General features: G+C 52.7%; 1 protein-coding gene and 1 long non-coding RNA gene across 10 annotated transcripts in view; one reads left to right on the forward strand and one right to left on the reverse strand.

Moving 5' to 3' along the window:
- Positions 1 to 27,510, reverse strand: part of CRYL1 (crystallin lambda 1) — a 77,334-nt gene that overhangs the window by 36,538 nt on the left and 13,286 nt on the right. For 3 of the 5 annotated variants that reach the window (XR_012079795.1, XM_072975960.1, XM_072975963.1), the window contains exons 3-4: positions 18,524 to 18,650; positions 517 to 645 (exon numbers count right to left, since the gene is read on the reverse strand). Coding sequence is in view for 4 of the 5 variants with exons in the window: in XM_072975960.1 (XP_072832061.1) it covers positions 517 to 645; positions 18,524 to 18,650 (256 nt within the window). In the remaining variant the exon portion in view is untranslated. The remainder of the gene's footprint in view (positions 1 to 516; positions 646 to 18,523; positions 18,651 to 27,510) is intronic. The other 2 variants (XM_072975962.1, XM_031684689.2) reach the window with 1 other exon arrangement.
- LOC116283372 (uncharacterized) lies at positions 13,358 to 27,499 on the forward strand. 5 transcript variants are annotated; one of them, XR_012079797.1, is made up of 5 exons: positions 19,868 to 23,833; positions 24,062 to 25,889; positions 26,162 to 26,296; positions 26,586 to 26,699; positions 26,960 to 27,499. It is a non-coding gene; the product is annotated as an uncharacterized lncRNA (long non-coding RNA). The 5 variants fall into 5 exon arrangements; XR_012079800.1 differs by lacking the exon at positions 19,868 to 23,833 and adding an exon at positions 13,358 to 14,055 and having other exon boundaries at positions 24,062 to 26,296; XR_012079796.1 differs by having other exon boundaries at positions 24,062 to 26,296.

Consider the following 27,510-nt stretch of genomic DNA (forward strand, 5'->3'; position numbering starts at 1 on the left):
ACACTGTGCCCTGTCGCAGCGCAGCCTCTCTGGGTACCTGTGTTTGTGTTCTGGTCTAGAGGATTTTGGAATCTTGAGGAAGCAGATCCGCTGAGGGAACTCTGGGAAGATGGGAGTCTGAAATGGACTGACAAGGCAGAAGACATGAGCGTTAACCTGTGCGTTTGGACCCAAGTCTGCAGAGGAACCAATCTACACACGGAACTTCGCCAGGATGCAGAACAAGACACAGGCCTACTTTCCAAGAAGCACGAGTGCTGGGGGACCAACGCAGATGTATGTGGCCATGACAGGGCAGGCAATGTAACAAAAGCAGGCAGAGTGACAGGACAGCCCTGTTCCAGCAGGCACGCCGTCCACTTAGCTTAGGACAGACACACTCACAGTGGGCTCTGGTCAAAGTCACAATACTAATGTAGCAGCACGAGCTGCTCTTAAGTGGAATTACTGGGAGAAAACACAGAACAGAAGGAACAGTAAAATGTCCCTGTTGGGTCTCCAGAAGGTCTCACTCACCGCCATGCCCCAGGGCCCAGCACTGCACAGGAGGGGACAGACAAACACCCACTTGTAGACAGTGTTCCATTTGGCCACAGTAAACTGGATTGTTTGGACAAGCCCTCCTGCTGAGAACACCTGAAAAAGCTGAAAATACATTATTTTAAAAATCAGTCTGAAGTTACGAGAAGGCAACCAAAGCAGTGAGGAGTAGCAGGTCGAAGGGCAGCCAGAGATACAGGCCTAATGTTTGACTCCACTCTCATCCTCAGGACACCTTTTTCAGAATCACAGACGAAATGCCTGAAATGACGAGCGAGCTTCTGGCAGACTTAGAGCCACCAGGGAGGGTCAGCACTCAAGGCCAGTAACTGCCGGGCTTGCAGTTCGGACCCTCAGGGGCTGTCCCCTAGGAGTGACGGTGACCAGTCTTCGCAAGCCTCAGCTCACCTCCATCCACAGTCAGTCAGGGGCACGTCCCCCAGCCCGGCCTCCTCCCCGGGGAGCTTCTCTGGAGGAAGAGAGCGTCGACCAGAGCCTTAGCTTTTCCTAACAGTGTCTCACACTCAGACGAAACAGAGTAGGTAGAGGAGCCTGGAACAGAAGCCAGGAGAGAGAAAGACTTGAGAAACAGACCCACAGGACAGCCAGGTTGTGGTGTTAGCAAACATGAAGTTGGAAACAGCTAAAATTAATGTTTAAGGAACTAAAAGAGATTAAATAATTTTAGCATGTAACTAGAAATATAAAAGTAATCAAATGGAAATTCAACAACTGAACAATACAGTTAAAAACTTCAAAAGATTTAAAAGCAGATGAGACTTAGGCAAGTAAATAAAAATTTGGAAGATACATTAGGATCAAATATCCAGACTAACGCACTGAGAGACAAAGGAACGGAAAAGACAGAAAATAACATAAGAAAACCACATCTGCCCATTGTTTAACCCAGCAAGTGTCAGGAAAATTCCATGGTACTCCTGTGTTACTATTAAACATTAAAATAGTGCTTACTAGGTACTAAAAAGAAGGAAGTCCTCCTCTTCTGGCAAAACTATTTTACAATTTAGTTTTTAAATTTTTAGCAATCGTTTCTTTTAAGTCTACATTTATGCCAAAACGATTTAACCTGCAACTGAATTTTTCTGTTCATGTTACAATAGCTTTCGGTGCTGAGAACAGATTGACAGTATTACTCCCAGCGCACAAGGGCTTACACAGTCCCACAGGGACGTGGTGAGGCCCACTAATTTTCCAGAACTTAGGGCTACTCTCAGACATCAAGTTCTCAAAGTTCAGATGTCGACAAGAAAAACCTAAGGAACAATTGTGGTTCAACGTCTGACTCATTCATGTGACTGGAGGCAAAAGCACAAAAACCTTCCATTACCGAAAACCCACTGTAGGCAGGGGAAGGGAACTGGGGGAGGAACAGGAATGGATGCTAGCCCCACTGTACACCCAACACCCCCACCGGAAGGGCCAGGAGCACTGGGGAGGCCACATCCCCAGGCCCCAGGGACACAGTCCTGCCTGAGACTAAGGCTGAGTCAGAACCCCAAGGAGAGACCCTGCACCAGGCCAGCAAGTATTAAGTAACCAGTAACAGAAGAACACTTCTGGGAAGGGACAGAGCAGGAACGTGAGGGCAGTGCAAAGGGAGACTGAAGGCTGAGGGTGGAGAAGATACCGGGGGAACCCTCTGGCCAGCCAGTCCGCATCTTACACACAGGTATTGCTAAAGGAATCTGAAACCTGTATGCACCGAGGGTGACCCTAGCAATGTGCAAACCTTACAGCTTGCCCAGCTCCTAACTAGATTAACTCAAATCCCCACAATAAAAGCCTCTCAGAAGGAAAGGCATGCCCAATCCCAGGCATAAATCTGCTGTCCTACTCACGACGTCTGGCTTTCAGAAACAAAGGATTGAGGCATACGAAAAAGCACACACCCAGGAGACAGAGTGATCTTCAGGACCAGGCTCAGGTGGTAGCACAACCCGACACTGAATTTACAGGAACTATGACTAACACATAAAGGGCTCTAATGAAAAATGTGGACATCATATGGGTAATTTCAGCAGAGAAATAGGAGCTATAAGAGAGTATCAAAGGGATTGCTAAAAATAAAAAATGAAGGAACAAAAGTGAAGAATGCCTTTGGCATCAGAAGACTCAGCATAGCTGGGAAAGAATCAGTTAACTTAAAGATTAGTCAGTGGAAATTATCCAGAATGAAGAAGAAAGAGCAGAAAAGACTAAGCAGAGCATATAGAGCATCCAGGACCTGTAGGAAAAATGTCAAATGACCTCATAGGTGTGTAATTGAGATCCCCAAACTGCTAGAGACGGGGAATGGAGCAGAAGGAAAAACTTTAAGAAACAATGGCTGGGAATGTTCCAAAACAAATGAAAGTCATTCAATCACACAGGCGAGAAGCTCAGAGAATATAATGCAAGATAAATACCCCTCTTTACCCCCAAATCCACACACATCTGGATATATTATATTCAACTTGCTGAATATGGAGGACAGAGAAATACTGAAGGCAGTCAGAGAAGAGTCACATCGTATATACGAGAGCAAAAGTGAGAACTGCAGGACTTCTTGTCAGAGGTCGCAGAAGATGAAAAGTGATGGAGTGAGTTTAAACGCCGAAGGAGAAGAGCCTGTCAACTCAGAATTCCATAGCCAGTAAAAAGATCTCTTGAGAATCAAGAAAAACTTCTGAGAAAAGTACCAACTTAGAGTCATTCCCAACCAACCTCATTAATCTATGAACAGGAACAAATTTTAAAGGAAAGTCTGTAAACAGAAGGAAAAAAGTAACCAGACAGCAAACTGTATCTGCGCCAAGAAATGAAGAGCACTGGACACGGGACAAACGGGCATAAAACAAATGTGCTGTTTTCAGTTGCTCAAAATGTAGGCGAATGTCCAAAGCAAAGACAGTGGCAGTGCACTGTAACGGGTGACACCACTTTATTTTCAGGTCTTGAACCAGCCCTGCATTCCTGGGTAAGTCCCACTTGGTCATGGTGGGTAATTTTTTCTGTATTTTTTTGGATTCGATTTGCTAATACTCTGTTAAGGATTTTTACATCTATGTTAAGGAGAAAAAAGTCTTTCTTAGACCTCCTCCTCATACCTAAAATGCATTTTTGTCGGGGAGGGTGTAGCTCAGTGGTGGAGTGCATACCTGGCAGGCACGAGGTCCTGGGTTCAAGCCCCAGCACTTCCAAAACAGATGAATAAACCTAATTACCTCCCCTCCAAAAAAGATTAAAATTTTAAAAAAATGTGTTTTTGTAATAAAGACCAGATATAAATGCTAACACTTTGTGTAAGTCAGTGTGAAAACAGCAGCGTTGCATACACGTCCCCCAGCCCCGGATAAACGTCTCTGAAGGAAGTAGAAGAGAAGTGAGCAAGAAGAACGTACCCATGAGGTTCTCAAAGGAAACTGTGACCTCAGTCAGAGTTACTGTTTAACCAGATTGTAACCAGAGATCACACACGATCACAACGCGATTAAGAAAATTTGAGCCAAGATTTAAAAATCAGAAATAAAAACTCCAGTTTCTCACTTGCTTGGTTAATGTGAAAAATCAGAAGGTTCTGCCAATCCTAGGTGTCCTTCCTGAGCCTGAGTGCCACCTGTCCCTGTTGGAAGGGATGTCAGTTCACTGCTGCCCACCTAGCCGAGTCACTCTTCCTGTCACCAGCTGGACCCCTGCAGGATTCGAGTTTCGATTCTTGCTCTGAACAGCCAATTAGCCAGAATCATCATGGAATCAGCTGCCAATTCTGAAGAGAATCCAGATTAATCTGTGATGTCACACGGCACATTCATGGACAGTTTACTCAAATATATCCCCAGAGGTTTGAAAACCAGGGTACCAGCAGGACCACAGGGCACTGCTCTGGGCAGAGGGGGCAGCTGGGACCACAGCCGACTGGCCCAGCTCAGGAGGACAGGAGGCCTCCTCACCCCCCAGCCCACCCATCCAGAAATACGTGAGTTACACAGTTCTCAGTTTCCTAGTAGCCACATTAAGGAAGTACAAGAAACGGGTGAACTTAGTCTTACCAGTGTACTTTATGTAACTCGCCATACCCAAATGTCAGTGTGTAACTGGCACTAAAAATTGAGATATTTTACATTTCTTTCTTTTTTCCATAGTCTTTGAAATCCAGTGGGAACTGTACACTATTTCAGTTCCAGCCAGCATGTCTCAGCGCCCCGGGGCCACAGGGGTGGGCAGCTCGGGGCCCAGTGGACACCTGGTGCCCAAGTGGCCCCCAGCATCCATCTGCCAGCAGCTACAGCGAGAAACCGCAGTGCACGTCTCTCCAAAACCAGTTTAAAAATGTGTTCGGTCTCTCCATTTTAAAAAATACATTAAAGAAACAGACACTGCAATCAAGTCAGAAGTAGGAAGTAGAGGTCCACCTGCCTTTCTCCTCCTAATACAAGCTTCACTGTGAAAGCAGTTTAGTTAGGTTTCTTTTCCCTAGTTTCTACAAACGTGCACACACATGATTTTTCTCAGTATCTCACAAGCACCTTGAAGAACCCTTCCCACTCTGTCCGCAGACGCTGGGCAGCTTCCTCCTCTGTCCTCACTGGCCAGGCTATGGCAAAGCTCCCTCAGGGCAGATTTAGGGGCTCAGGCTTCCCTAGGTGGTGCCCAGGGGCTGGTGGGCAGTGGCCCTGGTGCCGCCTCTTCGTCTTGGCAGAGGTGACAGGCTGTGCTGTTTCTTTCCTCAGAGTCAGTAGTTAAATAGCTTGTTGAAGAGTAACTTACGGGTGTGTGTGTGTACACATCAGTGTGCAGCGAGTGACTTCACGGCGTGAACACGCGTGTGCCAGGTGTGCGAGTCCTCACAGCCCCTGGGCCACCCCAGGGGCCCAGCTGCAGTGTCCCCCGCGGGCAGCCACCAGCCGCCATTCGAGTCGCACCTGCCTGAACGGAACACGGTGCGCCGTCGTCCACCTGCTGCTGGTGGCCCGGTGGCCTCTGTGCGCTGCCCGTCCCCCTGCTGGGCTGCCTGCCTTCTCCGGGCGGGCTACGGACTTTCCGTGACCTGGGCGCCGCGGGCGCAGCTCTGGCCACTGCCCGCCTCTGTGTTTCCTGTGTGGCCCCTCTCGCCCCACAAGGACTCGGCTCCCCCGGTGCCCCGCGTGCGCCTCCCACTCTGTAAGGCCGCCCGCTAGGTCAGCATCAGGACCCTCCTGCCTTCTAGAACATGACGTATCTGCCCCAGCTCATGTTTACTGGGGGCCTATTTCTAGTCCTTATTAATAACGTGGTGTCGCGGGTACCATCTTCCTTTAGATGTCCGGCCGGAGCGCCAGGCAGACACGGTCCTGCCTTCAAGCAGCTCGTTTTTGGGTAGAGAAAACCAGTTAAACCGACTCCCACAGTGCAGCCTGGTCCACCCAAGGCAGGACCCCGTGAGTGTGGCGGCAGCGGGGCGAAGCCTCGCTGGAGTGGGCGGGGAGCCTCAGGGAGGCCCCCCCAAAGCACAGGAGTGTTCACAGACCTTCCATGAGCTCGGGGGGCAGCGGGGAGAGCAGGGAGCAGAGACCATGGACGCGTCAGGGGGCTCAGCTCACAGCCTGTGCCCAAGGACGTGACTGCGGGTCTGGATCGGGTTCGGGGGGCAGTGTTGAGAGCGTGGCCACTCAGAGAGTCTGAAGCAGCAGCAAACGGAACTGGCCCGAGAAGCAGGGCCACCACGGAACGCGGGGGCCTAGGTGGGAGGTCAGGTGAAGACACGTCTGGAGTCGGGTTGTGGACGGCGCTCTCTGAGTAGGTGAGCCCCTCGGCTTTCCCACGGTGAGAGCCTGGAAGCAGCAACTAAGCAAACCGTGGCGGGCCTGTGCACCGCCTGAGGAGGGTTCTGGAGCCCCGCCAGCCCCCTCGGGGGCGGTGATGCTTCCGTCCACTTGCCAGTGGGAGCGTTTCCTTGGCAGCTCCGCGGGCTGGGAGGCCATTACGCGCACAGAAGCTGTCCTGCAGCCTGCGTGTGAAGTCATCGCCGAGTGCTTGTTTCACTCTTGGCCGCGTTTGCGGGGCGAGAGCATGGTTTCGCCCGCCCAGCTCTGTGCAGAGGAGGCTGGACGGAGCCTCGGGCTGGCCAGCTCACCCAATTCTGGACCACTTCCCGGAGAAGGCTACCGAATCCATTCCTCCCTGAAGCCAGAGACGTGGGGTGGTTTTTCTATGCTTGTAGGAACCGCATATTCAGACAAACTTTGTAACCAGAAATACAGCCAAAGTTGCCTAACTTGAACTGAAATATAAAAAAGCTTAAGAAAAACAGTTGGCAGCTGCTTTGCTGCAAACGTAATCGAATTAAGACAAGGCCACACTGGAGTGGAGTGGGCCCCAGCCCAGGGCCTGGGGTCTCCATGAAGGGCAGGAGAGTGGGATGTGGACACAGGGACACGGGAGGCACAGGGGAGAAGCCACCAGGAGACAGACATGGGGGAGGACCCTCCCCGACGCCCTCCAAGGGAGCACGTCCCCGTGACACCGTGACCTCCGGCCTCTGGCCTCCAGTTACGGGAAGGTCACCGAGTGTGTGGTGTGTGTTAACAGCGGCTGCAGGGCCTCCCCGCTCGCCCCCCAGACCACCCAGAGTGGGCGCTCCTCACTGCACTGCTCTGTCAGCCTCCGACCTCCCAGCTTGGTGGGAAAAAGACAGGTCTTCATACATTTTTTGCTTTTGTACGTACTTGTGAGTGACTCGGCAGTTTGCAGCGTGGGGCCACTTAACGCAGGCTTTCTTGTCGTCTCTCTGATTGGCTGCAGTTCTTTACACATCAGCCTTTTGAAAACGTCCTTCCTTCCGTGACTGTCCCCCTACCCCGCCTGCCACCTTGCATTCGCTGTGTTGCGAGTTTTAATCGAGCGTAGGTGCCTTAGATTCCCGCTCGTGCTCAGGGAAGACGTCACAGCTTTCAAGGACATAAAAGCCCTTCTTTGGGACAGAAACGTCCTGCACGGCCACCTTCACTGCGGCCCTGACAGAAAGCTTCTCGTTGTCAGAGCAGCTCGCACGGTGCTGCTGACTGCCCGCCCCTCGACGGGGGCCCTTCAGTCAGCGGAGGTTTCTGTGCTTGCTTCACAGTCGGTTTGCTCTCATTTTTAGGTGGTTTATGCGGAGGAGCAGTTTATTCAGCGTGTCCTTGATGAGCATTTTAAGGCTGGACATTATCTACAGCTTAAGGGACATCAGACTTCTAAACACTACAGCTGTTCGCTAAACACACCAGGAAGGTCCTAGAGGCCAGGTAAACACAGTTTCATGGCAGGAAACAGCTTGGAATTAAGCCGAAAGCTAACCTGGGCGTCACAGAAACCCGCACGCACTGCCCCCAACCTGCCGCGTGGTCCCAGGCACGTCACCTGAGCTCCCTCCACGCACCTCTGAACGTTCGAGAAGCCAACAGTCACTTAAGCAACGAACCAGAGTACGGGATGTCTGAGGTGCCTCAGGCTGGACGTGGATGAAGGCTCCCAGGGCCCCTCGGGAGGGATGTGGAGGTCAGGCCCACACGCTCCCCGTGAGGGGGGAGCCACAAGCCAACAGCTGGACGCACCACCGCGTCTCTCATCTCCAGTCCGGTCTCTGTTCTCCTGAGATAGAGAGGTAGTCCAGTTCCCTCTCCGTTTTAAGAAAAACAGGGTAAAAACATGGTATCAGGCAACGGCCCCCTGGCCTCAGCATTAGGGAAGCGCAGGGAGTGACAGGAACAAAGTCTCACGGTTGCCAGGAGGCTGGATAGTCGATTCTGAAGAAATGTGCACTGAGCCTGGAAGTATCCTGGCTTTTAAACACCAGTCATTCAAAAACAACTTCTGTTTTTAAACTGTATGTGGCCAGATTCAGCCTTTGGCACCCGCTGGGGGCCTCTGTGCTGACCGTCCCTGTGACCCCGCAGGACAGTGGCCACACAGCCAGGGAACCACGCCCGGCCCCCAGCCACCACAGTAACACAGTCTCTTACAGAAGCAGGGATGTGACAGAGAACAAGACCCTCGGTTACCATGGGGGTGTGGAAACATGTAAAATTTCACATAAAATTCCGTAAGGATCAAAAGAAAACAGGTTATCTGTGAGGGCAGCAGCACTCAAGACAACTCACTTCTCACTTCTCATTTTTAGAACAGTGACCCTCACCTATGGTAACACTGCGGGAATGCCGTCCTGGGAAGCACCAGAACACATCAAGGAAGCTGAGTGTGAGCAGCAGGGAGACCCGGTGGTCCCCACGACGCTGTGAGGAACGGGCCTCACTTTCCACCTGTTCATCTCTGAGGAAGGGGGTTCCCTGCTGGGTGTTGACCGCAGACTCGGGGTGCGCGTGGAGAAGCTCAGAAGGTGGGCTTGAGCTCTGCCAAGAGCAGCGTTTGGGCCTCAGCCGCAGCTACTGAGAGCTGCTCCACCTAAGGGCGTCAGTCAGGGTGGTAAGATAGCTTCCACGTCTTTGTACACTTGCAGCCCTCACAGCGGCTCTAGTGCATAATTACCGCATGGAGTGCCTCTCCTGTAAGTGACTGTCACTGCGAGCATTTTTCCACAGCCGAGCCACGTATTCCAAGGGTCAGCTTAGGAAGGACAGAGGAAGACTCAGGGGTAGGCACAGCCTCCTCCCCCCACCGCCCCGCCCAGTGCTGGGCCCCACGTTGCTCAGGTCAGCTGTGCCCAGAGGGGGCTCTGAGGTTCTGCTTTCCCCTCCAGCCGAAACCCCAGCCCAGGAGGACATCTGGAGGAGCCCCCCAGGCCTCTCACCGCCCCCCCCCACCTGGGCCGCCCCCGCCTCCCGGGAAGCAGGTGGCTTGGCGACCCCTCGCCCTTGGGCTTCTCTTATCTGATCTCAAAGGCGCGGGGCAGGGCCACTCAGACCCCTGCTCTGCTGTCTTCTCCAGCTGCGGACAGCCCAGGTCCGGCCCCCTGCGCACGCTGAGGCCCTGGGCACGCGGGGCTCGCTCGGTGCGAGGGGCCTCCTCTGGCAATGCTCGGAGTCGGGGGGCCCTTGGGGGGCGTCCCACCACCACCACCACACGTGGTAAGACAGGCAGTCGCTTGTTCAACTTGCAAACAAAGCAGGAAAGTGGACAAGGCCCTGGACACACTGATTGGGAGTAGAAAGAGACGCTAAACAGGAGAGGATGGTGTGGCCGTCCTCAGCCAGCATGACAGGTGCGCCGTCCCGGAAGGCCACCCACCCAGCCTGGCTGGGTCCCCGCCTGCACCCACGCCCTGCGCTCCGCACGCGCTACTGGTACCAAGACAGCAGGGACAGCCACTCAGGCCCCCACGACATGTCCCCGGTACAAACGTGCGATCAGAGTGCTCATGACCAGTGCCCTGAAGGACAGCCACAGCTCTGCCCGGGCCCCAGGCCCCACCCAGCACAACCCAGCCCTGAAAGGTGACAGTCACTAATGTGAAAGAAGCCTTTGGATTTTTCCCCCAGTTGTCCAAACAGATCTTTGACTATTGACTTTCAAATGAGAGTAACAAACACGGCCTTCAGAGTAAGCAGATCTGAGCCCCAGGGCGCCCGGGCCAGGAGGGAGCAGTGGGAGCCGGAGGGCAGGAGGGACAGCAGACACCAGGCGCGGCTGCGCCCCCAGCGCTCGCCGCGGGACGCTGGGTCCCTTGGACGGATGGGCGCTCACCACCTGCGCTTCCGCCCCAGGTGTCTCTGCTTTCTCATTAATATTAAATGCCCTGACAGATTCCCTCCTGTGCCTCACAGAACACCTCTTAGAAAGGCAGGACCGTGCCATGTGCTGTGTGGTGGCAAAGGTTCTCAGTAAATAATGACCACCCACCACCAGTGGCAAAGAGGGAAAACAACCAGAGGCTGATGTAACTGTGGAAGTATTCACTGGTTCCCCAGCGTCAGCCGTGCAGGCCCGTGCTGCTCTCCAGTGGGCTCGCCATGATTCTAACTGAGCGATAAGATCGAAGAGTACTTCCCTCGGTATTTACAGACTCGTTTAACAGATTTCATAAAACAAAAATGCTTATGTTAGACACTTGCTTATTTTGACTTTGGGCATTAATTTAACAACACACAACGTCTAAGGCAGAGAGACAATTAAGTTTCTATCTATAGAAAGATAGGTTTAGATATGTATAAAGATTTCGATCTACATTTATATTACATACACTCAGTATTATGTCAGGTCTCCAGCTTTTGTTATAATGTTGTCATCCCGTCTTTCTAAAAGGGCCTGCAGAGCCAAGCTTCTATTTTTTTTTTCTCAAGTTTAGGAGGAAACATTCAGTTTCACCAGTTTCACAGTAATTTTAGAACCAAGTTAAGAACGTCAATGTTGAAACAGTGACATGTTTGTTGTTACAGACTTGGACAAATTTGGGTAACGGGATATCTGTTTTCATTCGTCAATTCAGTAAGCATCTGAAAGAGCAACACCGGCAGTTTAAAGCCCAGCCATCTTGGTGGGCTGTGCTCACTAAGGTGCCGGCCATTCGCAAGGCCCCTCAGCACAAGCACCAGGAGCCAGAAAGGGGCCCACCCCTCGTGATTCCATTTTTGATGAACATGCCCTTAAAAACGTAACTCAAAATACGGAAGAATGATACATAGATAATCACCCAAGTTTCATTTGTAAAACCAAAGTACGAAAACAGCAGTAAGATCTTCATTTTCTAAATGGCATTTGATTTAGAGTCACTGAGTCCCACCAGGTCAGGCGCCTCGCAGAGAGTACGAGGGACAGACATGGACGGACGGGTGGGTCCCCTTAGAGCCCTGGCTCGGGGCATCCTGACATCCAGACCTGGGCTCGGGACACCCCACTGTGCGGTCCTGGGCTCGGGATGCCCCGCTGTCTGGGTCTGCGCTCTTCTGCTATGAAACTCTTAGAGTGACATCATCAAGACGGCAGACGAGGCATTCCCAGACATCATTTCCACAGACACAAAAACAGAGCAACAACCTACGGCCCAGAAACCCTTTGTGAGAGCTCCAGGAGCCGGTCAGGAAGTGGCAGGACCAGGCAGGCACACAGCTGAGCACAGCACGTTGAAGTGGGTCAGAACCGTGGCGTCCTTCCCCAAAGCTGGCGCAGCTCAGTGCCACCAGGAAAGAAGGCCAACTCACAGCTCCTCCTCGGGCAGGACGTCGGACATCCACGTCCCTGCTCCCGGGGGGCTGCCGAAGGGGGACTGGCTGCTGTCCCACCTGGATGGGACCCGCGTACCTTGGATGCCTGGGGGCCACTGAGAACAAAGGGGCTCAAGCCAGCTTATTGAGGGGCCAGAGATCCTGCAGTGCCGCACACAGACACCAGAGGGGGCAAGAGGCAAGGTCCTGACAGACGCGGCAAACCTAACCGGGAAGGTAAGGGGGCACGTCCCCGGGAAAGGACTGAAAGCCCCCAGCCCCCAGCCAGGCTGACCGCCGAGCCTTTCCCTGGGGGGCCGGTCCACACCGGGGGGAGAGGCGGCCCGACCAGCACTCCGGGCGGGCGCAGGGGCAGGGGCAGCAGACCAGAGCCAGGTCCAGTTCAGCCCACGGCCCACAGCTAAGAGTGACTTTCCCATTTCTGAAGGGCTGTAAATATGCAAGAGACTGGACGCAGCTCTCAAGGCCTGAAATATTTAGTCTCTGGCCTTCCATCGAAAAAATGTGCTGACCCTGTAATAGAGTAAGCTTTCCTAGCACACACGCCTCCAGAGGCCAATAAAATGCTATGGATACTGCCTTAATGTTCATTCTCAACCTTTAGACCATAAAGACTGTTTCAATGTGTTAAATGAATGTTTTATTTCTAAACATTAATGTTCAACTGTGAAAACACATTATTTAGCTAATCCTTGAACAGTGCACAGGTAAATGATTTCCCAGCCCACAGAAAATAGGTAGGTCTGTACGTGAGAACACAGAAAAAGCAGTCATAATGTATTATTAAGTACAAAAATCAAGTCGTAAAGCATCATGTCATGACAGGATGCCTCGTATTAAACGTTAGGTCTGTAGTGCATGACGACAAGGGTTCCAGAAGGATCAGCACACCCCAGACTCCGCACAGCGCTCCTCCCCAGGGGCTGGGGGGCGCGGGGAGAAGGGAGTTCACTTTCTGCTTTGTTTAATCTTTATGCTTCTTTTTCCCCAGCAAATGTGAACCACTTTTGAAATTTCTAGGACAACAATAAAATGTTTGAATAAATGCTTTTCCTATTTTAAATATAAACATTCTGTTCCAGTTTATAAAAATAAGGATAATGAAGAAACTACAGGGATGTAAAAGCAGAGAGCTTTGCTCCCACCCTAAAAACAAGAAAAAGCCAGATCAGTTACACGATCGTAACTTTTCTTGAAGCTAGCTGGGATTACGGAACAACCAAATGGCCTGAAGCCCAAGGAAGGACCCCCCCGCCCCTCGGAGGGGAGGCTAGAGGCAAGGTGCCGGGCAGAGCCCGGGAGCGAGACTCAGCAGGTGCCTCGAAAGCAGGTAGGAAGGCGGCTCCAGTGGCCCGCCAACAGCTGAAGGCGGAGTGCGAGCTGGCGTGAGGGTGTAAACCGCCGGGAGGCGCCGACGCAGCGCGGCTCGCACCCACCGGCAGGGCCCCCGAGAGGGGCCGGCGTGCACCCGCAGAGGGGAGGGCACAAGGCCCAGCCGCCCGGTCCCCGCCCGTGCGAGGCGCAGCAAACCGAAGACCCACTGCCGCCGGGGTCGGGGCGGGGTGCGGGGAGGGCCCGGGCGCCGGCGGCGGGCACAGCAGCAGCTCGTCCCGACCGCCGACTCACTTGCGCAGACCTGCAGTTCAGCAGGAAGGGGCGTGTCCACTTGCAGGCGCGACGCTGCTCACCCTCCGTCTCTCCTACACGATGTCAGCATCCCGGGAAGACTTCCGAGAAGCAGAAGAGCAAGGCAAACCCTCTTGTCAAGAGACAGAGCAGTCAGCAGAACGAGGCTCGCAGGTAACTCACACACTAGAACCATCAGGCAGAGAGTTTAAAGTAACCGATTCAACCGGTTACGTCCTCTAATGGCACAGAAAACAGATGCGGACTCTCGGCAGAGATGGAAACTACAAGACAGGGCCAAATGAAAACGACAGCGACACAGACAAAACCGCCTTCAGCAGTGTGGTAGCTAGCCTCAGGACAGCCCCCCGGTCGGGAGTCCCTGCCTCCTGGCGTGCCTGCCCTCGTGTGGGCCCCCCGCCAGGCTGCACAGGCCTGGCTTGGAAAATGACAGTGTGTGGCTTCTGGGCCAGGTCACAGAAGATACTGCAGCTTTCAGCATGTGCTCTGTGACATCACTCATCTGGGGGAAGCCAACTCCCGTGTCAGGACACTGGCAGATCTGGGGAGGGGTCTACATGGAGAGGGACCACAGTTTCCTACCAGTTAACTTGGCAGCCATGAGGATGAGCGATCTGTCTTCAGAATGAACCTCCAGCCCCATCAAGCCTCAGATGAGGGCTGCCCTGGCCAATGTTGGAACTGAAATATCAGGAGACCCACAGCCAGAACCACGCAGCCAGGCACTCCCAAGGTAAAACAAGCGTATTGTTGTTTTAAGCGACTCGGTTCTGGCGTAATTTGTTACACAGCAGCAGGTTACTAGCACAGTTTCATTAGTAGACTCTACAGAGATGAAAAGTAAGGCAGGATCAGTAGAAGTACCCAAACAGGAGCACAGAGAAAAAGACAGGGGGAAAAAAACAACAGAGCCTCCAAGCGCTGTGGAACACGCTGGAATACTTTAACGCACAAGTGACAAGATCCCAGAAGAAAGGACGGGCCCAGAACAACTTGAAGAGACGATGGCCAAGGCATTTCCAACGTGAACGTGAAACTACACTTCCAAGAAGCTCAAAACCCAGGAGAAATTTGGGTTTACAAAAAAAAGCGGAGGAGGCTGGAGTGGCGGAAAAACACAAAGTTTAATTTTAATTGCTCCAAATGTCGGTTGAGCGCATGAAGGAAAAGCAGCGGCACCACATGCGGTGCTGCGGGGCAGGTGAAGTGAGCCACCACCACCGCACAGGAGGTGGGGGCGGGGCCGTGCTGCCGTGAGACCCTGCAGCCTGAGGGCCGACCGCGCCTCGCTGAAGAAGGGCTCACAAACCCTGTGGTTATCACCAAAAAACATTTCAAGAGGTATAAATAATAAACAATCATGGAAATAAAACGAAATGGAAAAATATTCTCAATTCAAAAGCCAGGCCAAAAGGAGGGTGGGGGAGAAGAAAAAACAAATGGAACAAATAGAAAACAATAAGCAAGACGGTGGATTAATCCAGCCATACTAACAGTTACGTTAAATTTAATGGACTAAACACGCAAATTAAAAGACGGAGTCTGTCAGGTGGGATAAAAGCGTCGACTCAACTGTATGCCTGGTCTGCATTCACTGAGAAATGAGTCCACAGTTACAGCCGTCGGCTCCAGTGCTTTCCCTCAACGATGGCAGAGTAAGAAGACGGAACACCCCTGGGACAGAAAGACCTGAATACAACCGTCAAGCAGCCGGACTCGGTGGTGGTTACAGTCCACTCCCTCAGCAGCAGCAGGACAGAACGTTTTTCAACTGCACGTGAATATCTACCAAAATAGACTATATCCCAGGCTTTAAAACATTCCTCAGCAAATTACAGCTGAAATCATGTCAAGTGCGTTTCTGGACTATAATGGAATTAAACTAGGAATCAATATCAGAAGGATATATGGAAAATCCCCCCCAGTTGATAAATTAAACAACCCACTTCTAACTATAACTTGTATCGCTATGTTCTAGCAGTGGACAACCTGACGTTGAAAACTTTTGAAAACACCATTTGCAATAGCACTAAATCATGATATAGTTGTGTATAAATCTAACGAAAATGTGACCTCTGTTGAAAACTACAAAACATACGAGAGAAGAATTTTAAAGGCTAAATAAATGGAGAGATGCACAGTGTTCGTGGACTGGAAAACTCGGTTTTGTCAAGGCGTCTGTTCTCCTCCAGATTGATCTGCAAACTCACAAGTCTCAGCAGGGCTTTTTTTTTTTTTTTAAGGAATTGACAGGCTACTTCTAAAAAGTAAAACCAAGGAATTAGGCTAGCCAAAACAAGTTTGAAAAGAACTTGAGAAATCACACTGCCTGGTTTCAAGATTTCCTACAAACAAAGTGTCACAGACCCGTAGACCAGCAGAATCGAACAGAGTCCGTGGATACTCCCCCAAGTACACAGTCAGCTGATTTTTGACCAAAGTTCAGAAGCAACTCAGTGGAGAAATGATAGTTTCTCAAAATGATATAAAAGCAACTGAACGGTCCTTTACCTTGTGTGAAGGGTAACTTAAAATGGGCCATAGACTTAAAATACAAAACTCTGAAGCCTCTGGAAGGAAATAGGGGAGAAAAATCTCTGTGGCCTTGGCTTAAGCAAAGATGCCAAAGACGGAACAGAAAAAGCGTACTCCACAAAGGAGACGTTTGGAATTGAACTCCATCAAAGTTGAAAACTGCGTCTCAAAAGTCACTGTCAATGAGACAAATACATCAGGAGAAAATCTGCAGAACACATCTGATTAAGGATTTTTGCCCGAAATATATTCATAAAGAAATCTCAAAACTCAGTAATACGAAACAGAACAACCCTACCCCGGCTCCCTCCCACCAGCAGGATTATTCTGAGCCTCAGCGGACCAAGGCCAAGGTCCAGCAAGCTTCCATCCTTTAAGAAAACATACAGACTTTAAAATGGCATCCGTATTTACGAGCACTGCTTCCTGTAGTTACTGAGTCTGAAAGTCCTTATCGAAATGACTCACACTTTTCTAAATTTTAAAGGTAAGGTTCAGATGCAAATTCTCACATTCTACATGGATAAGCAGATTTTTACTTGTGGATTGCAGCTGTTGCCCTGGTTGGGTAAGGAAAGTCCATTTAAAGCATATAATCCTACGACTGGTCCCAAGGCTTGAATTCCAGAGATTAGATGAAGCCTCTGTGTCACAGATAATGGGCCTTGATGCTCCTCCAGTCAATACTTGAGACAGGCTTTTCAGAGTAAACTTACTTTTCCGGCTCAGTAGATTTTCTTGCCAGGCAAGGTTTGATTTCAAAATTGCACTAAGTTCTAGAACTTCAGGTTCCGTTTTCACACGCGCCCACATTTCAGCAGAGCGTTAGGAAACCTCCCGAGCCCTGCTCCCACGCAGACTCACACTCACGTTTCTGGGGCTGCGACCCTCAGGACTCGGCAAGTCCCACCGCAGGTGGTGTGTGGCTGAAGGGCTGTTTGTGGTCAGTTCACAAGCTCTGCCCCCTGCTTTGAAGAATTCCCTGAAGTAATGGTGATTTTCTTTCAGTAAAAAGAAGTCTCCAAATATCCTAGATTAATTTGTCTACGATGAGAATTTGCCCCTTATACACAGGAAAAGGGGCCACGGAGTGTTGTGAGAGACGCAGGTCACGTGGATTAAGAAGAGCACCTGGCACACAGCCCGGAGGACAGCAGGGACAGAGACCTGCTCAGAAAAGGGACTCAGAGCGTCCCCCTGGTGAAGCAGCCCCGGGAGCCAGGCACCTGCCGGGAGTCTGAACAAGCGTGCTGAGCCGTGCAGTGGCACGTCCCATGTCCACACATCAGGTCACACGATACGTGTCATTACAAACTTCCATTTCCATCATGTAAATATTGTGTGAAACTGACCCCGGAAAGAAAGCTCCCAGTCTTGTCCTTGGAGACAAGGGAGCCTGGCCTTATGTCCCTGTCCCGTGATGTGACCGCCATCCAGTCACAGGTCACGCCTGTAGCCAAACCAGGACTGGGACTCAGAGGCCAAGAGGCTAGAGAGAGCCCCTCAGCAGCTCAGTGCAGAGTCTGAACGGACCAGCCCCTGTCCCTTGCGCCCTTGTCCTTGTCCCCCCGGGCCCCCGGCCCAGCCAGGAGCCCCTGCTAGTGCCCGGAGCAGCACAAGCCACGCTTCCTTCCGCCCCTAGCAGGATCGCAGACAAGCACACGCTTTCCTGAGGAGCCAACTGAACACGCATGAAGAGCCTCCCCTGGGGCCGCGCCCTCCGCTGCGGGCGGGGGAGCAGGACCCAGGCGCCCTCCACCACGGCAGGAAAGAGAGCCAGGAGCGCTCCACATGCCCCGCGTTCCCCAGCCCTCAGCGCACGAGACGTGGAGGCCCTAGAGAGACAGAGAGTGGAAAACGGTCCGCTGCCTCCGTGCTGCCGGACGCACAGCTGCTGCAGAGCAGGACAGGCATCAGAGCCTGGGCTTCCCGACCGCAGGGCGCGCTCAGTCCCCTCGGTTTGCCCCGCATCCCCAGCTCCACTGTCGTCACAGGAACAAGAGAGTGTCAACACAGGCTGTACGGGGCGGGCGGCTCAGGGCGCCAGGTGGCAGGGGCGGGGGTCCAGGAGTGGTGCCGCCTCTGTCTCGGGCAGAAGCGCTTAAGCCCTCGGCCGTGAGTGCGCCCTCTGAAGCCAGGGCTGCACGGGGCCTTGAGTAGGGCGGGCGCTGTGCGTGGGCTCCAGGAGGCGTGGGTCCCAGGGGCGCTGCCCTCACGGCCACTCGGCTGTGGGAACAGCCCCCCCCGAAGAGCCCTCTTTGTCCGTGAATTTGTTGGAAAACCTGAATGCAGACACTGTGAGAAGCGAAACGGTTTCCTTTCGGTGGTTTCCTTGAGCTTCCACACAACCACGTGCGAGAACAAGGGTGTAATCTCCCGTCCAGCAGGAAGGTAAAGTACGTGGTGGCTGTCGAGAATCTCTGCTTGCTTAGAACTCTCGCCGCTCGGAGAGGACACCCCAGGGGTGCAATGGGCTTGTCTAGGAGGCCCCCTAGGACGAGGATGCGGACGAGGTTTCCCGTCACGGAAACTGATTCTGACCTTCAGGTTCGCAACGTCCACACCTTCCAACTGCCTCTGACCCTCCCCCGTTCCCGAAGGAGCCAGAGGACAAGCTCTCCAGGCCCTTGGCCGGCAGGTGTCCCCGGCAGGTGTCCCCGACTCACCTGAATGTGCATGGCGCCCTCTACCGCCTCCCGGATGTCGGAACAACCCCCGATGAGAGACAGCTGCTCCTCCGCGCTCAGCGCGCCCTTCAGGGAGCCCGACTGTGCCAGCAACGTCATCTCTTTCCTAGGAAGAGGTGGGGAGCGATCACTGTGAGTGTTCAGAAGCAATTCAGAATCAAACAAAGGTCTGATGGGCAGGGAGATACAAATCAAACCCACTCCACATCCACTAGGATGGCCGTGACCCAAGGAAGAGGGAAGAAACCACGGTGGGCGAGGGCGTGGAGCAGCCGGGGCCGGGACGGGAGAGCAGCAGATGCTGGGAGGCTCCTCGAAAAGTTACAGATGGGTCTGACCGCCCTGAGCCAGCAGTTCCTCCTCTGGGTATACACCCCAGAAATTAACAGCTGGGACTCAGGTATCTGTACCCCCATGTTCATAGCAGCATTGTTCACAGCGGCGGAAAGACGGAAACCACCCAGCGTCCACAGATGGGTGATGGAGACACCAAACGCGGTCCATCCCCACGACGGAAGTTACTCAGCCTGGAAGAGGAAGGGGGTCCCGACAGGCTCCTCCGTGGATGCGCCCGCCGGACCCTGTGCTGAGTGAGGTGCATCAGTCACCGAAGGACAGGCACTGTGATTCCTCGTGAATAAGGGACTCGGACAATCAAATGCACAGAGACAGATGGGGTGGTGCCAGGGGCGGGGGTGGGTTGTTAACCGGGACAGAGTGGTTCTGAGAGAGGAAGAGAGTTATGGAGATGGACGTTTGTAGGACAGTGTCACTGAAGTGGACACTGAAAAATTACTAAGATAATAAATTTCGTGTTATGTGTATTTTACCACAAGTAAATTAAAAAAAATTTTTTTTAAGGTGAAAGAAGCCCGTGGGAGGTCGAGCTGGGAAGCCGTATTTCTTCGTTTTCGGGCTCAGCCAGTCCCAGGAAGAGGCTGAAAGGAGGCACCTCGTACCAGGACCTGGGCCCAGGGTCGTGGTCGTGCTGCTCAGCGCTCCAGACGCATCTTAAACCCTGATGAGCCCCGAGCAGGGGCCACGCTTCCCTTCGTCTCAGCCCCGCAGACTGGGTGGTGGGTCCTGCTTGAAATCCACTCTGAGACCTCAAGCACCCACGGGGAGCATGCGTGCAAACAGTGCTTCCCAGCCTCCTCCGGACTGTCTCACCAGTGAGCCGGTGACTGTCATATGGTTCCATGTCACAGCTTAATCTTCAGGCCGTCAGACGGAACCACAGCCAGGAGAACACACCACAGGCACAGGGTGGTGGGTGGGGGGGCGGGGAGACCCTGGGGGGCCGGGCTCAAGCGGGGCCGCCCATCTGGAGGAAAGGGAGGCCCTGGGCAGACTGGCATCGCAGTGCCCGCGAGTGTGGACAGGGGAGGAAGGGCGGCGGGGGGAGCAGCAGCTTAGCTCGGGCGGGGGCAGGTGTCTGCAGGCTGCCAGGACCTGCTCCCTGCGAGCCTGTCCCGCCGGGTCCCGGAGCGGCCGTGCCTGTGACCCCAGGGCCGCGCGGAGCTCAGCTGCTCTCTCGTTCTGCTGCTTCTCTTCCTTCAAGCTGAGCATTTCCTATTTCATTTGAGCTGCAAATTGAGGAAGAGAAACTCTTTTGCTATCGCTGCCGTGAAAAAAATAGAAAGATTTGCTGAAATGCAGATTTCTTCATCATCTTGAACAAAAAGCAGCTTCCTGGCCAAGAACGAGTCCACGAATGGCCAGAGGACGTGGCCTCTCCTGCTCGGACAGCTGGGCGCGGCGCCAGCCTGGGCCATCACCATGCCTGGGACTTGACCGTAAGCTTTTTTTAAGGGAGACACAGAATCTATGAGATTTTTGTCCTATAAATGATTCGGAAGATCCATAGTCTATCAGCTAAAAAACAAAAAAATCCACTTAAAGCAGGGCAGAGAATGGCTGCTATTTTGGAGAACATTAGGACAAACACACAGAAGTGCCCCTCGATCTCACCGCACGAAACAGCTCAAGACACCCCGACCACCAGCCCCAGGAGCAGGCGTTTTACAGAGGTGCTTATTACACAGAGCAGGTTCTCGAACAGAGGCTTCCAAAGTCAGCTCCTGGGAGTGTGCAAAACACAGTCTGTCTCTTAGCCAGTTCGCCGAGGAGTTTATCCGAGCTGTGCCGACCACTGCCTGGCGTCCTAGCAGCAGGTCAGAAAGTTAAGACACATAAGTGACAGCTAAGATCAAGAACTGACTTAGGTTAAGTGCCAGCAAGTAGATATTTATACACCCTTGAAGGAAATAGAGCAAAAGAGACACAGGAACAGGTTGACTTACTGAGATAGAAAGGAAAGGCGGGCGTTCACTAGCCTGGGTCCCGTGAGCAGCGTCAGTGATGTCCAGCGACCCCGGACACAGCGTGCCTTCTTTATCTGAATTACCGCCGAATTATCCAGAGATCATTTGTTTTTCATTTCACAACACGTTTCTGATCCATCTTTCAGAAATCATTAAGAGTCACCCCACTCTGTAAATACACTAAAAACCACTGACTTGCACACGTCACATGAGTCAAGTGCATGGCCTCTGAGTCTGTCTCAACAAAGTGGTTGTGCTGGGCTCCTGCTGGCTCTGTAGGATGTCACCACTAACTGGGCGGCTTAAACAACAGAAACACATTGCCTACCTGCCGAAGGCCAGAGGTCCCAGCCAGACTAACGGCAAAGCCTCGAGAGGCTGCCCTCCTCCTGGGAGCTCTAGACCCAGGTCCCCGTCTGGCCTTTCCTGCCTTCCAGGGGCCACGGCCGCCCTGGCTACGTGGCGGCCCCGTCCTCTCAGCCAGCACCCTGGTCACTCCGACCACTGCTCCTGTCACCACATCTCCTGGGACATGCCTGCCTCTGTTTCCCTTATAAGGACCCCCGTGATTATATCGGGCAAATTCGATAACCTCCCCGCTCTGATATCCTTAACTTAGTCATACCTGCAGAGCCTCTTTGCCACGAAGGTAACAAGTCACAGGGTCCAGGGATCAGGACTTGATGTCCGTGGGGAGCCATTAGCCTGCCTACCTCCCCTGTTAAAAGACTTCAGGAACAAACAGAACGTGTGATGTACACAGAACTCCTACAAAATTACTGTCAGCCTTGCCGCTATCCCCAGCTCCCCTGCTGAGCTTGACCCTGGACCACGGCCCTGTGTGCCCAGCAAATCCACGGGCTCCTCTCAGGGTTTCCCTACCAACAGGCGCACAGACTGGGCCATGGGAGCCCAATACTGTGACTCCCAGGGACGACTTGGGGTAGGAACTGGACCCAGGGACGTGCAGGGGTGACCCGCAGCCCAGCCCAGCGGGAGCCGAGCTAAGTGTCTGCCCTGTGCGGCCTGAAACACGGGCTGGAAAAGTAGCAGGTGCACAGCAGGGCCAGGGCCGCCAACACGGTGAGACCAGACCCCGGGTCAGAGCAGCCAGCACTGACGTCTGACCATCAGACTCGGGGAGCCCACACAGTGTCCCCCGTGTCCCCGTTCTGCAGAGGCGGCTGCCTGCACCCCCTGCCCACAGACTCACAGCAAATCCCCGGCGGATATAACCCGCTGTACTTATGACTTGAAAGGCCCGTCCGCTGAGGGCAGAGGGAAATCACAGCACAGCTAAGCTACTCGGTTGGAACCAGAGGACTTATATGTTAGACCTGCAGCCGCGGCTGAGGCTGGGAGGCGGGGATACCGGTGATGGTGACCACGCTGCCCATAAATGCGACCGGACGAAAGGGATCGTTTCTCCGAAGAGCTGCGTGTAGCCACCAGAGAGTCACTCCCATTCTTCCAAAGTATCTGCTGTCACAGGAGTGGGGAAGGATTTAATATACTGCCCCGTCCCTTTTTGAGAACTACTTTCTTCTCACAACTTATTTTGAGAAGGAAAAAAGGTAAAATAATAAACATCCTGACGTTTCTGCCATGAGAACAGCAACTGGTCCTAATACATTTGCTTCTTGTCATTTTTCAATTAAAAAAGACACTGAGGTTCATGTTCCTTCCGCCACCGACCTCACATGACCACGGTCTGCCAAGCTCAGGCGGGTTCTCAGACGTCAGAGCCGGTAACAGAAGGGAACTGTCTGTCCCGTTAGGGAGTCGAGTCTGCGCAGGGAGCTGGCACTGGCTCCAGCTGAAGCTCGGGGCCAAGGCTCACTCTGGACTTGCTCCCACACTTGCTGAGTCAGGAGATCAGATAAATGGGGGACAGAGGCCTCCTGTTCCTCAGAGGAGCTTCTGGTCCTGGCCTTCCGGGGACACCCCAGCTCAGCAGGGAAGGAGGGACCCGTGGAGACACCACACCACGGCTCCAGCAGATCAGACCCAGGACCAGAATCCACGAGTCCCGGGTGGACACAGGCAGAAGGGACAGATGTGCACACGGTCACCTGCTGCGCAGAGACCCTGGGGGCTTTCAGATCCCTCACGTCCTCTGCAACTCAGCAAGTCTCTGCCACGAGCCAAACCCAGCCGTTGGGCACTTCTGAACCAGTTACGGTAGATCCAACAGTTTCCGCTGAGTATTTTGGAAGAACTTCGGCCTCGCTTTGCAGGGGACATACATGAATACCTGGAACAGACAAGCCTCTCCCGACCACTTCTCAGCAGCCGCCAAGAACCGGCCTCCAGGCGCCCTGGCAGGTGGCTGCAGTACACCAGCTTCACCTCTAGAGGTCAGCCTTTCACCGGGACTCGGAGTATTTGCATTCCAACTTCAGCAAAGTTAAATTTTTATTTTAAATCGAGAAAAGGAAAAGTGAACAATTACCATTACGGGGTACAATGTGGGGCTTTTTATATTTCTATTTTTGAGGCTTCATTCTAAAGGAGTATTGGTTAAGGAGTAAGTGAAACCCTTGTGCACTGTTGGGGGGCTGTAAATGGCACAGCTGCTGTGGAACGTGCTGTGGAGGTTCCCAAAGAACTAGAAATGGAGCTCCCATAGGATCTAGCAATACATACTTCCAGGTATACACCCAGAAGAGATAAAAGCAGGGGCTCGAAGAGATATGTGTACACCCACGTTAATAGCAGCAGCATTCACAGTAGCCGAAAGGTAGACGCAAGTCAATTGTCCATCACCGGGTGAGTGGATAAACGTGTGGTGTAAACTTCAACAGAATGTTACTCGGCCTTAAAAAGGAAGGAAATCCTGACGCACTACATGGATGAACCCTGAGCACATGAGGCTCAGTGAAATAAGCCAGCCACAAAAAGGCAAACACCATGTGACCCCATTTACACGTGGCTCTTACAGCAGTCCAGCTCACAGAGACAGAAGGTAGGTGGTGGGGGCCGGGGATGGGGGGCTGGGAGTCAGTGCTCGGTGGGGACAGAGGTTCATTCTGGGAAGATGTAACAGTTCTGGAGACGATGTTGGGGACAGTGTGAATGTTCTTAACACCCCTGACCTGAACAGTTAAAAATGCTAAGGAAGTAAATTTTATGTCACATGTTGTTCTTAACCACAATTAGAAAAGATAAAGACAATATATTTTCTTTTTTAAAGGAGAAGCTGCTTCAACTGACATGTGAATTTTGTTTAAACTTAAATCTTCTTGAAGGTAAAAGAGGACAGAAGTCAAGCAAGAACAAAACTCCATATGAACTGGAATTCAGAAACAAACTGATCTAGGGACCAGCTTTTAGATTTCATAGAACAACACAGAGAATCATTTTACCTCCAAAGTATATTTTCAGTTAATTGACGTCATAATCTAGGCTTTGAACTTCCGATTACACATGGTGGATAAAACACATATATTTATCTCTGTTCCATCCAAAACCTGACTACTGGGACTCTCTTAACCAGACTTACTGTGGTGATCACGTCAAGATATATACACAATTGGATCATTATATTGTAATGTGATGTGTCAGTTATACCTCAGTAAAGAAAATTTAAATATAAATGTTTAGGCCAACAAAGTGAAAGGCACCTGGAGAAGATACAGTGGACAAGAGATCTGAGTTTTTGGAGACGGAGAGCGATGGAAAAGTGGCGAGGTGGCGAGGTCCGTGACTCCGAAAGGAGAAAGCTGAGATTCAGCGCGGGGAAGGAAGACAGCCGTGCGAGTGTGAGCGCCCGGGGGGCCCGGCGAAGGTCAGAACCTGCGGACAGCAGACACGGCAGACGGACGGCAGACACGGCAGACACGGCAGACACAGCAGACGGACGGCAGACACGGCAGGCGGACGGCAGACAGACGGCAGGGCGAGGTGTGTGGGGAGGCAGCGAGGCTGTAGCTGAGGAATCCTGGGCCCCCCCCCCTCAGTCATCAGCCCCAGTCAGTCCCACCGTCTCCGCTGGACTGTCGGGCGTCAGTCCGGTTAGCAGGAGTCCTCTGACTTCCTGCCTGTCGTTGGGGGAACGTCCACGGGGGATGTGACCAGACTCACAGGTCCCTGAGCCCACACCCTGAGCTGCCTCCGCGTGGGCCCTCACAGCCCCTCGCTGCAGACCCGTGGTGCACGCGCGGGAAGCCAGCGGGATCGCGGTGTAGGACCCCCAGACCCGATGGCAGCCGCTCGGTCCTCGCGCCCGGAGACAGTCAGAGTCTCCTGATTCCTCCCCAAGGGTTTAAACTTGCAGCCGGCAGGTGTAACTTTCATAAATCAGAGAGAGCAAAGCTGCTCCTGCTCATGAAGAAGAGTAAATACCTGAGGTGAAGCAATCACCTGAACCGTCCCAGTGACAGCCAAGGAACAGACGGCCTGTGAACACACAGACACGCCAGGGTCAGCGACCGCCGAGCCACGGCCCCTCGGCGTCAGCTTCTGGCCTTCAGCCCTCGGGTCACTCCAGCTTCTCGGTCCAGGCAGGTTTGGTCACCCTGTCCTGCACCCTCCTTCCGGGGAAGCGGCCGCCAACACGGGGGACCGGCTCCTCCCGGGAACAGGGTACCCGTCCCTCCGTTTAGTCAAGTCTTCTTTATTGGCCTTCAATACAACTGAAAAAACATTTCTCCACGAACGTCTTACTCATTTTTCTTGTATTTACACCTAGATTGCATACATTTTTCGATAACTGTGGCTGACCTGGAGGGCCGTGATCTGTGGCCATTCTGTGATCTACGATCCTCCGTTATTCCAGCCAAACTGTGTGGTTTCGAACCAGGACAGACCAATGCAGCGGAATCCGGATGAAAACCGGGTTCGAGATTTTGAAGCAAGTGCAGCGATCTGGGTGGCAAGTTAAAGACCAGTCAGGGGCCCAGTCCTGGGGCAGGAAGTGCAGTCACTCAGAGAGCTGCTGTGTCTTCAGTCCACGTGGACGTAGAAAGCAGGTTCCTTCGAGAGGGCTCGAGTCCTGAAGGAGCATCGCACGCGGCGCAGAGGTGGTGGAGGGGAACTGAGTGGACGGGGCTTACCCGGAGACAGCAGGGTCACCCTGGGACTTCAGCCAGACCGTGTGGGGGGGGGGGGGTCGCTCAGATGTCACTGTGGCGCAGGCCAGGGTCCTGGTCCCCTGGGGCTAGAATGGCCCCGTCACCACGTGGAAATGAGACTGCATCCGTCGTGAGATGGAAACACTCCTGTCCGTGGCCCACATTCCAACTCTGTTTACTTGATTTTTGTCTTTCTTCTTAAAATACATATATCCTCTCAGATTCCCACCTGAGGCCTGATATGTGCAGAGCATTGAGCCCATGATGGAGAACAAACACCTGGTGTGACGCGTCTGCCGAGAGGGCTGTCCAAGGCCGAGCTGCCTGTCTGTTAAGAGATCTGTATATGTGAAGTTGTAAGTTGCTCATTTTGCTGCCCTGTTAGAAGGAGGCTAGTCTTAGGTGACAGCTTTTCGATTTTTTTAATTCATCAAGATCTCTTGGCAGGATGAGTTGTGATAATAATTTCTTTAATCTTCTGAAGTTTAAATATCTCAAAAATCATCTTTACCCAGTTTAAGTTCATTTTTAAAAGTTCAGAATCAAAAGGTACTGTTTCAGCTCATTTAAGATCTGTGTTTAATAGGTCGCACACACAGAATTTTCATGCAGAACTAGTGAGTTTCAACATTTTACTTCTTCTAGCGCAGAATGCTCGGAAGACTGAACACGGGGAGTCAGCCTGCAGGGGTAGGAGGGCTGGCAGACGGTCCATACAGAACACAGCCAGAGACTCTAGAGAAGGTTCCCAGGACTCAGGTAACACGATTACTGAGCTGGTGCCCGTTACGTTCCAGGCCCTGGGGACAGGAATGGTGCCTGACGCTTCCCTCTGAGCCCATCCTGGCCACCATGTAACATCTGAACGCCAAGGGAGGGAAGGGTACTGCGGAACCATGGCTCAGTCCACATGGGGGCCACAGAGCCGGGGCCCCAGAAGGGCGCTCTGTGGGCACAGCTGTGACCCACCGGTCATTCCAGCCACATCAGAAAGATACTCTGTTTATGCTTCTTGACAGAAGGATGAAGTTGGTCCTTGCACCTCGAGCACAGTCTGGGACATTTCATCTTGGGTCCTGAACGTCTCGGGAACACAGCCAGCACCCAGTGTTGCTGTTGCCGTGACAACCACCTGGCTGTTTGAGGGTTTCCTTACTGAATGAAACAGTGGTAATTCTTTCCCGGCCGAAAACACTGTGAAACTCAGAACTCAGCTTACTGCCCCAAACTTTCACAGAAGTAAGGTTTGGATTCAGTCCTCTGAACTTGGGCTCTCTGTACAGGACGGCACATCTGAAAACCTTGTGATGTAAGAGAGGGAAGCAGGCAGCTTTACGTGAGCCACAAGACAAAAAATCCAGGGCATGCCCCCGAGGGCAGCGATGAGACAGGACTCGACCCAGTTCTCCTGATACACCCCCAAATTTGAGACAAGGCGGGTCACATTACACCCTGAAATCCCCACTTCCTGCCAAAGAGGCACAACCAGTTCTGCATATTTAAGTTAACTCAGCTTACGCGTCTGTGGTTATAAAAATAAAGCCACCGTACTAAGGAAAGATCGGTGTGT

Source organism: Vicugna pacos, chromosome 14, assembly GCF_048564905.1.
Source record: "Vicugna pacos chromosome 14, VicPac4, whole genome shotgun sequence".
Classification (NCBI taxonomy): Eukaryota; Metazoa; Chordata; class Mammalia; order Artiodactyla; family Camelidae; genus Vicugna; species Vicugna pacos.